Raw genomic sequence first — 14,148 nt, forward strand, 5'->3', positions numbered from 1 at the left:
ACTGCCATAATAGGACAGCTGTGAAACTTACATCTTTGTTGTCACAAATGTTTGGCTGTTTTGTTCTGAATATATTGAGATTTCTGAGGTGGCGGTGATGGTGAGACCTGAGAATACAGCTTCTTTGCCACAATAGATACTGGATTTCACTTCTATACTGACGTGAGAAGGTTAGAATGTCTCTTGCTTCCAAATATATCATTTGCCAGCCACTTTCTCATTGGCTGTGTAGAAACAGCAGCTGACACACCCTCTATCATTTCCGGAATATCTCACAGTGAAACTGAGACAGCAATATCTTTTAGGGTACAGGTCATATGTAAAAAGACAATTAATACATAAGTAGAAGCTCACAATCATGATTCAGTCCAACACTCAAACTTTTTGCCGTCACACAATCTAGTGACGCCATTGTTACGATAACACTTGCAGTCAGTTTAATGTGATTTATTTCATTTGTTAGACATTTAATTCCAGAGTAATTTTCTTTTCCGTTTCATCTGTATATCACAATCTCGTTCTAAAACGAATTTAATGCTGGTAACAATTTTCCCTAGTATTTTAATAAATCAACATCAAATTTTTCATTTGTAACCCACTTGGGGAATAATTACAGTTTCTCATAACCAAATAAAATCTTGACTTGGGTTCAGAATCAAGTAACAGTTTTTAAAGTACAGGTTTTTTGCATTTTAGTGTTACCTTTACTTAAAAAGCAACATAAATATGTGTACACGGTATCCATAAACATATGAGAACTTTTCATGGCAAGCCATACAAATACAACAAAGGTTTGTAACATGTGAGAATTTAGTATTAAAATCACAAATTTTGAAGCAGAGCATTAGAATGTTGTAATGGTTAGTTCATAGTTTCTCGCGTATCCCTTGCACTAGCAAGGCGAGTCAAATGTCACCTGTTTATTCAAGCAAGGTCGTTAAAATATCAAGCTCTTCAGAGTATCGGGAAATCTCAAGCCTGTTCGAATTCAAGTATTGTTTGCAAAGCCCTACCCTTCGGAATCCTTCGAACTACATTTGTATGAAACCTCAACATACAAAGCTTCACCTGTAAACGTAAGGCGACCTCTATATTAATCTGTTAAACAATGTAAAAAAGTTTACCTCAATAGCAATAGTTTATAATCCGAATATAAGATGACCCTGTATTTTTCGAAAGATGAATTTCGGAAAAAACTTCAGCTTTTAGTCAAGTGGCAGCATGAGAACACACATTAAAAAGAGGATTTTACATCTGCAATCTTTTGGAGCCAGTGGCTCCCCCTTCCAGCAGAAGGGCTGAAGGGGAGGGAAGAGAGGTGAAGGAAAACAATGGGAGATGTTTACGGAAAGGTTTAGAGTTCAGAAAAGTTACCCAGAGCCCCGCATCTGGAGAGACTTGCCGGACAGAATGAGAAGGAAAGACTGGACTAATTATCAGGTACCAACATCAGACAACGTAAAATCCAGTATGGAATGTAACAGTGTAGTTTCAGCTCTCTGAGACTGCAGATGAGTCTGCAAGTTGTGTGTGTGTGTGTGTGTGTGTGTGTGTGTGTGTACTGCTGGCAAAGGCCTTAATGGCCTAAAGCTATGATTGTGTGAATCTTTTTATTGTGCCTATCGCGGCTCAGCATCTCCGCTATCAGGTAAATATGGTATTTTATAAGAAAAATGTAAAGTTGAGGGTTCTTAACAGCTTTAAATACTCACTTTAACAGTTTCACTGGTGGATGACGAGTGTGGAGAACAACTCTTCTTGCTTAATGTGAACTGTATAATAATTGCAAGAAAATATTCAAATACAAGTCAAGTTCAGACACAAAGTACTCAAAAATACACTGTAGGGCCAAAAAAACTGCTACACCTGCCTAATATTGTGTAGAGCCCCTGCACGCATGCAGAAGTGCCACAATACAATGTGGCATGGACTCTACTAATTTCTGAAGTAGTGCCGGAGGGAACAGACGCCATGAATCCTGCAGGGCTGTTCTTAAATCCATAAGAGTACAAGAGGGTGGAGAACTCTTCTGAACAGCACGTTGCAAGACATCCCAGATATGCTCAATAATGTTCAAGTCTGGGGAGTTTGGTAGACAGCAGAAGTGTTTAAACTCAGAGAGGTGTTTCTGGAGCCACTCTGTAGCAATTCTGGACGTGCATGGCGTCGCACTGTCCTGCTGGAATTGCCCATATCTGTCGGAATGTACAATAGATATGAATGGATGCAGGTGATCAGACAGGATGCTTATGTATGTGTCACCTGTCAGAATCATAGCTAGATGTACCAGGGGTCCATGTCACTCCAACTTCACACACCCCATACAGAGCCTCCACCAGCTTTAACAGCCCCCTGCTGACATGCAGGGTTCATGGATTCATGAGGTTGTCTCATACCCGTACACGTCCGTCTGCTGGATAGAATTTGAAACAGGACTTGTCTGACCATGCAACATGTTTCCTATCATCAACAGTCTAAATTTGGCGTTGACGGGACCAGACGAAACATAATGCTTTGTGTTGTGCTGTCATCAAGGGGACACATGTGTGCCTTCGGCTTCAAAAGCCCATATTGATGATGATTCATTGAACGGTTCACACACTGACACTTGCTGATGGCCCAGCATTGAAACCTGCAGCAGTTTGCGTAAGAGCTGCACGTCTGTCACACCAAACAATTCTCTTCAGTCTTCTTTGGTCCTATTCTTGCAGAATCTCTTTCCAGCTGCAGCAATGTCAGAGATTTGATGTTTCACTGGATTCCTGATATACACTCATGAAAGGTCGTATGGGAAAATCCCTACTTGATCGCTACCTTGCAGATACTGTATCAACTCGCTTGTGCGCTGACTGTAAAACCACATTCAAACTCACTTAAAATCTTGATAACCTGCCATTGTAGCAGCAGTAACTGATCTAACAACTGCACCAGAATCTTGTTTTATGTAGGCGTTGCAGACCTCAGTGCCGTATTCTTCCTGTTTACATATCTCTGTATTTGAATATGCATGCCTACACCAGTTTCTTTGGCGCTTCAGTGTGTGTAGTTCATTTGTATTGAACTTATGTGCCAAATAAAATATCTTTCTTACATTCCATTAATATATTTCGTTGTCTTTCCTTCATCACTCTTCCCATTTTAACTGAAAGAAATTAGTATGTTAAATCTGAGAAAAATGATATTGTTGGTCACGGATGCAGAAGTCTTGACATCATATTGAAGAGGCTCTAAAGTTTTTTAGTTACCAGCATACACACTGAAGAACAAATTTTAGTTGGATTCAAAATGTGATTGTGGCTAAGGAGGCCTACACAAATGCTTTCAAAGGGAGCAAGTATTCTTCTCAGGCTTGTTCACTGTCTCAGATGAAATGAAACATATGCTGTTATTATTCCCCTCATCCCCAAATATACTATTTGCATTAGGAAAGGCTATGTCCATAGTGTCCCAACATGATGCCCATTGCTACCAGAGATTTATTTATTAAAGGAGCTAGACTAAAATTATTTACTTGATCAGTGGTTGCAATGAGCCTTCTGCATCTGTTACAGGTTAGACAAGTTTTGGATGTGACGAAGTGAAGAGTCTGTGTTTTGTTACATTAATTTTGAGATCAGGCAGGAGCATTCAAATGCAGAAAATGGGCAGTAAGAAGAAGAGTAATGGGGGCCCGTCTTTGAGCACACCACGAGTCTAACACGGAAGTTCACAGGGCAAGTGTATCTAGTGGAGTAAATACTGTTGCTAATGACTCATAAGCAGGAATCAGAGAGTCTATGAGCTTACTGACAGGTGATTAACAACCATAAAAGAGCTAAGTGGGAAAATAGAAGAGCTATTAATCATTGTCACCTTTAGTAAAATTTTCTAAAGGACTTCCAACTTGAAGACAATCCTCTTCTTGCAGTTAACTAGTGTTTTCTTTGAGTTGTGTAGATGCAATGTGTGTTTAATACACGTCAGTAAATTAATTGGTTAGATTCAAGGAAGATGAGAATAATATGGAAGTTTTTTACTGTTATGCCTGCAACCAAGCCTAAAATGAATATGAAGAAAGGTTAATAAACAATTTGCCCCATAATTATCTTGAACAAGCAACAGAACATCGAGTAAGCACATGGCATGGAGGTCGATAATGAAAATGCTAACTATGCATTCGCATAAATCCAGGGCTTATCACAAAGCTTTTATGTCTACTTCAAAACACACTGCAATCAAATACTAACACACAAGAAATGGTTAGAAGCACTATGTTTCTTTTAGGTATCATCATTTATTTATCCCAAATATAATTATAAGAAGTATCCCAAGAGTGGAAAAAAAATTAGAATCACAGGAGATAATGTATATCCATTGACTGAAAAACTGCAGAAAGAAATTGTTACCAATCATACGGTAGAGTCAGCTGTCAGACAAACCTGCTTGGCACACAGTACTACAGCCTACGACTGCTGACTGACAAGAAACCTCTCCCACATGCAACACTTTAGTAAAGAAAATGACAGCACAGTGAATTCCACAACATGCCTACGTTAACAAACACCATAGTACTGCTTGTGACATCTGCTGTGTGACAAAATTATTTACACAGCTCTGTTATGCCGTAAGAACTGGCAATTTTTAATTACAAGGTCAGGATTACAACCTTATGGAAATTCAAAAAGAAGTAACTTCAACAACAGTTCTTCTGTTTGTTGACTTCAAATTCCAAAAAAACATGCTATGCAGGGAATGAATTCTTCTCCAACATTTCAATTCAACAACCATCTAACAGAACAAAACTTACAGGAAAAAAGTCTGTGCTACATTGTCTACAGTAGTTAAGAGATCTTTGTACTAATACATCTCTGAACCAATTGTTGAGAGCATTCAGACACCAGACTATGCTTGGACATATGTACATAAAGATATGCAGCACCAATGGCAAACATTGCACTAGAAATGTTACTCAGACATAGAGACTGCTCCTAACTCACTGTTTTTATTTCTGTATTAAACTGATAGAAGTACTGGGACAAAGCAGAAAGATCTGGAACATTTACTTTTTGCGAGTACTCTCAAAGAATTTCGTAACTACTGCTAACTACATACCAAAAGTATAAAACCAAAACAATATATATTTACAGTATTACCAAAAATTCTGAACATCATAAGCTCTTGTTTCTACCACTGGCCTTGGAAAGTCCATTATTATTTTCAGGTCACTGCCTCATGCCTTGTTAGGGTTGTGTTGAACGGCCTTAAACATACGAAGACTGCTAGCCGAAATGTGTTTCGAACTGTATTAACTGAAATGTGCTACTCACATAATTTTATACAGTGTATCATTTATATATGACGGTAGTATCTGTTCCCGAAAGAACAGTTACCGTGGATGACCATGCAGCTTTGCTAGAAATGAAATGATAATTAAATGGACACCCTAGCTGCAAACAGGCGTTGATGTACTTCATTGGGGACATGTTGAAAATGTGTGCCCCGACCGGGACTCGAACCCGGGATCTCCTGCTTACATGGCTGACGCTCTATCCATCTGAGCCATCGCGGGCACAGAGGATAGTGCGTCTGCAAGGACTTATCCCGTGCACGTTCCCCGTGAGATCCACATTCCCAACATGTCCACACCACTACATTCGTAGTGCACCTAATAGATGTTTGCCCATCATACTCATTACTCGTGGCAGAAAAATCTACCAAGTCCCGTACGAGTTCGGGCATAGTACCAAATGAAGTACATCAACGCCTGTTTGCAGCTAGGGTGTCCATTTAATCATCATTTCATTTCTAGCAAAGCTGCATGGTCATCCACGGTAACTGTTCTTTCGGGAACAGATACTACCGTCATATATAGTTAAAATATGGCTTCCCGGCCACTGACCTTCCTGTGCGAACGCACACGCTATGCCCGAACTCGTACGGGACTTGGTAGATTAATCTGCCACGAGTAATGAGTATGATGGGCAAACATCTATTAGGCGCACTACGAATGTAGTGGTGTGGACATGTTGGGAATGTGGATCTCACGGGGAACGTGCACGGGATAAGTCCTTGCAGACGCACTATCCTCTGTGCCCGCGATGGCTCAGATGGATAGAGCGTCAGCCATGTAAGCAGGAGATCCCGGGTTCGAGTCCCGGTCGGGGCACACATTTTCAACATGTCCCCAATGAAGTACATCAACGCCTGTTTGCAGCTAGGGTGTCCATTTAATTATCATTTCATACAGTGTATCATGTTTCAAAATTAAAAGTGACTGCACTATCGTCAGTCTTTGATACATGATACTGTGCTAAAGTTATGAAGTACTAGTTTGTACTGGAAAGTAAGAAAACTACCGCTGCATACTCTGCTGATCAGCAAAAGGTGCATTCAAACATATCAGTACTTACATATTTAAGAAAAATTATAATTAAAAAACCCACCTCCACTTTTGTCTAAAGGTGGAAACAACAAAAACATGACAAATTCTCACATACACATTGCACTGTTAATCAAGCAATGGACTTGGCAGCCCGAGAGCCCACTGGTAATATGGAAGAACTTTAATAAGAATAAGTAAATTGGAGTCAGCCCGAATGAGCAACAAATCTAGGCATTGCTTTGTCTTCCCTTATGTGATGACTTCACTACTAAAATAGTCAAAATTACCAGATTTCTTCAAAATCCCTTAATCTTCAAGAATTTTCCTAAAATTGTGTAGGTAAAATTAATTTCCCCGAGAACTGCAGGTTTTGCACGAAACTTGTCACCCAGGCTGTTCTGTTCAGCATGGAGGAGGAAACAGGACAAGTAATTTAATGGCAGTAAGATCTGTAACTACATGCATGCAGTCTTAACTACAAACATAAGTGCAAAATGTGTTAAATACTCACATTTTCTAGCGTCCACACAGTCCTGACTCTCCGAGTGTGTAGGAGTGGGAGGTCCCTCTCCCATACTGGCAGGGCCACTAGTGTCCACTTTCAGTGGCTCTGTAGCACTACGCTGATTTGTGAGAAGCAGCACATTCTGCAAGCTCTGCAAGGTTTTCTGCTGCAAGACATCTGACTGTTCAAGAGCCTTGCCACCTGCAATCTGTGACAGTATTCGTGGTAGACTAACGAGGTTGCTAGGTGGGCCAGGAACATTGCAGGTTGGGGTTGGGGCCTGTGGTGGAGGTACTACTGCAGGTGGTTGTGACGACAACCTAGGTAGGACTGCAGCTAACAGTACAGGACCCTGTGAATGAGAAGGTGTTGAGCTTGCAGCAGCACTGGCAGATCCCGCATCTGGTGTATGACCATAGGATGCCTCAGATGTGGGTGTGCTGTCACCAGGAGATATGTCCATATCCTGTGCAGCCTGCTGCCCATCACCATCTTGCACTTGTGATGTTTGCTGCTGCGGCTGTTGTTGTGACTGTTGTGCCTGCTGTTGCTGTGATTGTTGCTGCTGCTGTTGCTGCTGTGGTGGTGTTACTTGCTGCTGCACTTGTTGTGCAACCTGTTGCTGTGATTGCTGTTGCTGCTGCTGCTGGTGATGGTGGTGGTGATGCTGGTGGTGGTGATGGTGGTGGTGGTGATGGTGAGGTGGTTGCTGCTGCTGTTGCACCTGTTGCTGAGACTGGCTCTGAGGCACAGGTTGCTTTCGCAGTGCACGATCATCACCATCAACCACGATAGTTGGTGGAACTTGCAACTGCTGCTGTTGTGACTGTTGCTGTTGTGGCTGCTGCTGCTGTTGCTGCTGCTGCTGGCTAGCCCAGTAGGAATCACGCTTCTCTGGCTGTCTTTTGGAACTGCTGTCCCGTGAGTTACTCAGTGAAGTGCTTCGTGAGTTGGAATGTTTATCATGAGCTGGTGGGAGAAAAAGTGATCCCATTATATATACATGCATACTGCACTACAAAGTCTAGTTTAAATCATATTTTACATAATTATCTAAAGGATTCTGCTTCATAATTTCAAGTTTTTATACCTAATAAACAAGTATAAATGAAATCATTTCTGTACATCTTTCAGTTAAAATCCTAGGCAACCTATGTTTAAAATATCACAGACAATTTAGAAATTATGTAACCTTCCTTTTATTTTAGTGGCATTTTTGCTAGTTAAACTTAAAAAATTTTTCATAAAATGAAGTGTTAAAATAGTGTGTCGAACCATATCTTGACACTTTACCCTTGCTTTTCCAATAAAGGAATCTCACCATGACTCATGAAAGGAAAGCAAGTTGTGAGCCCCACTTAGACAGCTCAGTCAGTAAGAGCACTGCCAAATAAAATATTTAAGATTAAACTACATGGTACGCAAAAGTATAAACAGAAGTGTCATAAATAACTGTAATTGGCAATATCAGACAATTACATCACAAAACGAGGAAAAAAGTTGTTGTGGGACAAAGTGACTGACAGAAACATAGTGTGTCAAAAGTGATTGAAAGAATTCATACTAAAGACCCAGATATGAAGTAAGTTCCTTAAAAAGTTGACAGAATCTAAAAATTCAATAAAATTTTTACACAAAACAAAGTGATTATTATACAAATGGAAGAAGAGGCAGAAATGAAACACAAAGTGATGGCCCAGATTACCTCCACACAGAAGAGAGGAATTTGGATAGGTAATAGAGAAGCGAATACATAGAGACTCTTCAAGGTCTGAGATCTTAATATTTGTAATGTACCTTTACTACGGTTAACATTATGTTCATGTTACAGTCTTCAATCACTGATACACCAGTACAAAGTGCCTGATGAACATTGATTACAAACAGTTCTCCGAGTATTGTGTTTAATTTCAGTATTTGGTGCCCAAATCATCATTCCTTTGACCCACAACTACCGCTGCTGTTCTCAACTAGCATTAGGTGTTCTGCACACAGAGTGTTTGGTAAAGTCATTATCCTCATTCTGTCACAGAAAATTCCACTTCTTAGATGGTCCATAATGCACACAATTTATCACAGCAGTAGATCTATTGCATTTTTTCAATATCCCATACCACTGAAAGATATTCCATGCATTCTTCAAATGAATTTTATTACAGCATCAACTATCCCCAAAATTCACTGGTTGGATTGACTTCTCATTTACTACATGTACTGTAACATAGCATAAACTCCGCCAGGCCATAAATATTGGCCGGTCGCTGTGGCCGAGCAGTTCTAGGCACTTCAGTCCGGAACCGTGCTGCTGCTATGGTCGCAGGTTCGAATCCTGCCTGGAGCATGGATGTGTGTGATGTCCTTAGGTTAGTTAGGTTTAAGCAGTTCTAAGTCTAGGGAACTGATGACCTCAGATGTCAAGTCCCACAGTGCTTAGAGCCATTTGAACCATAAATATTAGATTTATCCATCTGGGAATCTTCCTCCACTGCACGACTTCTTAGCATCACAACTTCCTGTATTTAATGGCAACACCAGCAAAGAATTTCTAAGAGTTTCAAACTTACACATGCCATGAATAGCAATCTTTGACAACACTCTCTAAGCAACCTCAACAAAACTTATGTCCAATATCTACCTCTGGCAACAGCATACTGGGTTCTGTTCAGATGACTATTCCTCATCCAGTCCACATTGGATATGCTATTTGCAAAGCACAGTCTTTCATTAGTAAGTCACTCACAGTGTGTCAAATGCTTTACTGTCAAGAAAGCATCATCAATCTGAGCAGCTCTGTCTACAGCTTCCTACATTTCAGTTGATGGGAGATGGTCCTGTTTTTGCTAAGTAACATGGTTGGATCTATTGTATGACAACAGGTCCAATGGCCTCGCTTTTATCATCATCAGTCGTACTTGACCTCTGCCATCTCTTCTAACATTTTTGCTTCAAAGCAAAGATCAAAAGCATGAACTACGAGGGTAATCCCAAAAGTAAGGTCTCTCTTTTTTTATAAGTACAGAACTCTGTTTGTGTGGCAGTCGGTCACACTTATGAAAAGTGCTTCACACGCTGTGAGTAAACATGCGTACGTCACACCGAGGGGCTGTCTTGGCTTGGCAGCCATTGAGAATGGAGCTCCCACTGGATGTTACTGCCAAGTGCGAACTGCATGCAGTTATTCAGTTTTTGAACGCAAAGGGCACTGCGCTAATTGAAATCTATCGCCAATTGATGGAAGTGTATGGTGAGTCATGCATGGATGTCAAAAATGTTCGTAAGTTGTGTAGAGAGTTTGCAGCTGGTTGGACCGAAATTCACAACGAACAGCATGGTGACGAGCTGGTATGACATGCGCATATAAAAACTGCCACAGAGTCTACAAAAATGCATTGACAGAAATAGTGATTATGTCAAAAAATAGCTAAATGTTCAAGCCGTAAACTGATGTAAACCATTGTAGAAATAAATAGGTCTATGCACTTATAAAAAAATAGGAGACCTTACTTTTGGGATTACCCTCATATAATCCAACATTCTTCTCTGAAAATTTTGGAAAACAGATTCAGCCTTCATTTTTTTCCATCGTTTATTTCATTAATTACCTAATTTACAACTGACAAGATGTTTTCTGTTGACTGATTTTGCAAAGGATGAAACATATATTTATTTTTCTATCCAATATATTTCATAGCAGTCTTTATGCTGTTTGATTTGTATTTTGTCAGAACTATCAGTTAATGAAACATTCTCCTTGTGAAGGCACTAGCATATATATGCAGAAAAAACTGATCTGGTGTTCAAGAATTAAACTCCTTAAGTTTTATGTGTAGTAAAGCACAATGGTTTGACAAATATTCTTACAGACTATGACATATTTTGAATGTGTGATGTAGCTCCCTTTATACAGGGGAGGAGGGGCAGCAGTGAGAGCTTTTCAATTTGTCATTAATATCTTCCCCTTCATCCTTCTTTATAATGTATGGAACACACTCATTTAGCAGACACACAGTGCAGTATGTACATAAAAGCTATGTGAAAGCTGCCCCCCCCCCCCCCCACCATTAACCATGGACCTTGCCGTCAGTGAGATGGCTGTACCACAAGTGCAACCGCAACAAGGGGTATCTGCTGAGAGGTCAGACACATCTGTGGTTCCTGAAGAAGAGCAGCAGCTTTTCTGTACTTGCGGGGGAAACAGTCTGGATGATTGACTGATATGGTCTTGTAAAATCGACCAAAATGACCTTGCTGTGGTGGTATTGCCACCAGCTGAAAGCAATGGAAACTACAGCCATAATTTCTCCCGAGGACATGCAGTTCTACAGTATGGCTACGATATGATGGCACTGCTTGGGTAAAATATTCCGGAGGTAAAATAGTCCCCTGTTTGGATCTCTACAAATCAGAGCATGGAATGTCAGGTTCCTGAATCAGGAAGGTAGGTTAGAAAATTTAGAAAGGGAAATGGATAGGTTGGAGTTAGATATAGTGGGTGATAGTGAAGTTCGTAGTGCAGAAGTAGGTTTAATGTTGTTGTTGTTGTGGTCTTCAGTCCAGAGACTAGTTTGATGCAGCTCTCCATGCTACTCTATCCTGTGCAAGCTGCTTCATCTCCCAGTACCTACTGCAACCTACATCCTTCTGAATCTGTTTAGTGTATTTATCTCTTGGTCTCCCTCTACGATTTTTACCCTCCAGGCTGCTCTCCAATACTAAATTGGTGATCCTTGATGCCTCAGAATATGTCCTACCAAGCGATCCCTTCTTCTAGTCAAGTTATGCCACAAATTTCTCTTCTCCCCAATTCTATTCAATACCTCCTCATTAGTTATGTGATCCACCCATCTAATCTTCAGCATCCTTCTGTAGCACCACATTTCAAAAGCTTCTATTCTCTTCTTGTCTAAACTATTTATCGTCCACGTTTCACTTCCATACATGGCTACACTCCATACAAATACTTTCAGAAACAACTTCCTGACAAATCTATACTCAATGTTAACAAATTTCTCTTCTTCAGAAACACTTTTCTTGCCACTGGCAATCTACATTTTATATCCTCTCTACTTTGGCCATCATCAGTTATTTTGCTCCCCAAATAGCAAAACTCATTTACCATTTTAATAATAAATAAGAATGCGGATAAGATACCAGCATAGTGAACACATTATCATGATAAAGACAGGCATGAAGTCCACACATACCACAGTAGCAGAAGTTTATATACCAACAAGAACCACAACTTAAAAAATGGAAGAAATTTATGATGATATAAAAGAAATTATTCAGATAGTTAAGAGAGATGAAAATGTAATAGTGACAGGGGACTGGAATTCGATAGTAGGAAAAGGAAGAGAAGGAAAAATAGTACGTTATTATGGACTGGGGAAGATGAATGACAGAAAGCCACCTGGTAGAATTTTGCATAGAGCCTAATTTAATCATCACTAGCACTTGGGTTTAAGAATCAAAAAAGAAGGGTGTATATGTGGAAGAGACCAGGAGACACTGGAAGGTTTCAGATTGATTATATAATTATAAGATTTCGGAACCAGGTTTGAAACTGTAAGACATTTCCAGGGGCAGATGTGAACTCTGACTACAATTTACTGGTTACGATCTGTAGATTACACTAAATAAACTGCAAAAGTGTCAGAAATTAAGGAGACAGGGCCCTGAGAAGTTTAAAGAACTAGAGTTTCAGAGGGAGGATAAGGCAGCTGTTGACTAGAATGCAGAAAAGAGATAGGGTACAAGATGAATGGGAAGCTCCGAGAGAGAAAACTGCGAAGGCAGCAGAGGATCAAATACGTAAAACAGACAAGGCCTAGTAAAAATCTTTGGGAAGCGAAGGAGATACTGAATTTAATTGATGAAAGGAGAAGATACAAAACTGCGGCAAATTAAGTAGGCAAAATGGAATATAAATGTCTAAAAACTGAGATTGACAGGAAGTGCAAAATGGCTGAACAGGAAGGATGGTGGGCAAATTTAAGGATTCATAAGCGTATTTCACTAAGGGAAAGATAGATACTGCCCACAGGAAAATTAAAGAGGCCTTTGGAGGAAAGAAGTAGCTGTATGCATGTCAAGAGCTCATATGGAGAACCAGTCCTAAGCAAAGAAGGGAAAGCTGGGAGGTGGAAGAAGAGGATCTATACAAGGGAGATAGAAGACAATATTACAGAAATGGAAGAGGACGTAGATGGAGATGAGATGGGAGATAAGATACTGTGAGAAGAATTTTACAGAGCACTGATATACCTAAGATGAGACAAAACCCCAGGAGTAGATGACATTCCATTAAAACTACTGATAGCCCTGGGAGAGCCAGCCACCTCTTCCATCTAGTGTGCAAGATGTACGAGACAGGCAAAATACCCTCAGACTTAAAAGAATGAAATAATTCCAATTACAAAGAAAGCAGGTGCTGACAGGTGTGAATCTTATCAAACTATCAGTGTAGTAATTCATGGCTGAAAAATTCTAACACGAATTCTTTATAGAAGAATGGAAAACCTTGTAGAAGCTCATCTTGGGGAAGATCGGTTTGGATTTCGGAGAAATGTATGAACACAAGAGGCAATACTGACCCTACAACTTATCTTTTAAGGTAAGTTAAGGAAATGCAAACTTACATTTATAGCATCTGTAGACTTACAGAAAGCTTTTGACAATGCTGACTAGTAAATTCTCTTTGAAATTCTAATGGTAGCAGGGATGAAATGCAGGGAGCAAAAGGCTATTTATAATTTGAACAGAAGCAGTTTTAAGAGTTGAGGAGCATGAAAGAGAAGCAATGGTTGAGATGGGAGTTAGACAGGGTTATAGCCTATCCCTAATGTTACTGAAAAATGTAAATTGATTGAACAGTAAAGGAAACATGAGAAAATTTTGGAGTGGGGATTAAAGTTCACAGAGAACAAATAGAAACTTTTGTAGTTATCCCGGCAACATTGTAGTTCTGTCAGACACAGCAAAGGACTTAAAAGAGCAGTTGAATGGAATGTACAGCATCTTAAAAGGATGATATGAGATAAACATCAAAAGCAAAACAAGGATAATGGAATGGAATGTAGTCTAATTAAATCAGGTGATGCTGAAAGTGTTAGATTAGTAACTGACCCACTTGCAGTACTAGATGGATTTAGCTACTTGGGCAGCGAAATCATTTTCAAAGGCCAATGTAGAGAAAACATAAAATTTAGACTGGCAATGGCAAGAAACATGTTTCTGAAGAAAAGAAGTCTGTTAACATCAAATATATACTTCAGTGAAAGGA

At 39.9% G+C, this 14,148-nt stretch overlaps 1 protein-coding gene and 2 non-coding genes across 5 annotated transcripts in view; 1 reads left to right on the forward strand and 2 right to left on the reverse strand.

The window, feature by feature from the left end:
• The window catches only part of LOC126480905 (WW domain-containing adapter protein with coiled-coil homolog), a 100,992-nt gene that overhangs the window by 36,397 nt on the left and 50,447 nt on the right, over positions 1-14,148 (reverse strand). For all 3 annotated transcript variants that reach the window (XR_007587479.1, XM_050104305.1, XM_050104304.1), the window contains one exon: positions 6,873-7,835. Coding sequence is in view for 2 of the 3 variants with exons in the window: in XM_050104305.1 (XP_049960262.1) it covers positions 6,873-7,835 (963 nt within the window). In the remaining variant the exon portion in view is untranslated. The remainder of the gene's footprint in view (positions 1-6,872; positions 7,836-14,148) is intronic.
• On the reverse strand, positions 5,475-5,549 carry Trnat-ugu (transfer RNA threonine (anticodon UGU)). Its single transcript has one exon. It is a non-coding gene; the product is annotated as a tRNA-Thr (tRNA).
• Positions 6,071-6,145, forward strand: Trnat-ugu (transfer RNA threonine (anticodon UGU)). The gene has a single exon. It is a non-coding gene; the product is annotated as a tRNA-Thr (tRNA).

Source organism: Schistocerca serialis, chromosome 5, assembly GCF_023864345.2.
Source record: "Schistocerca serialis cubense isolate TAMUIC-IGC-003099 chromosome 5, iqSchSeri2.2, whole genome shotgun sequence".
In the NCBI taxonomy this organism is placed as follows: domain Eukaryota; kingdom Metazoa; phylum Arthropoda; class Insecta; order Orthoptera; family Acrididae; genus Schistocerca; species Schistocerca serialis.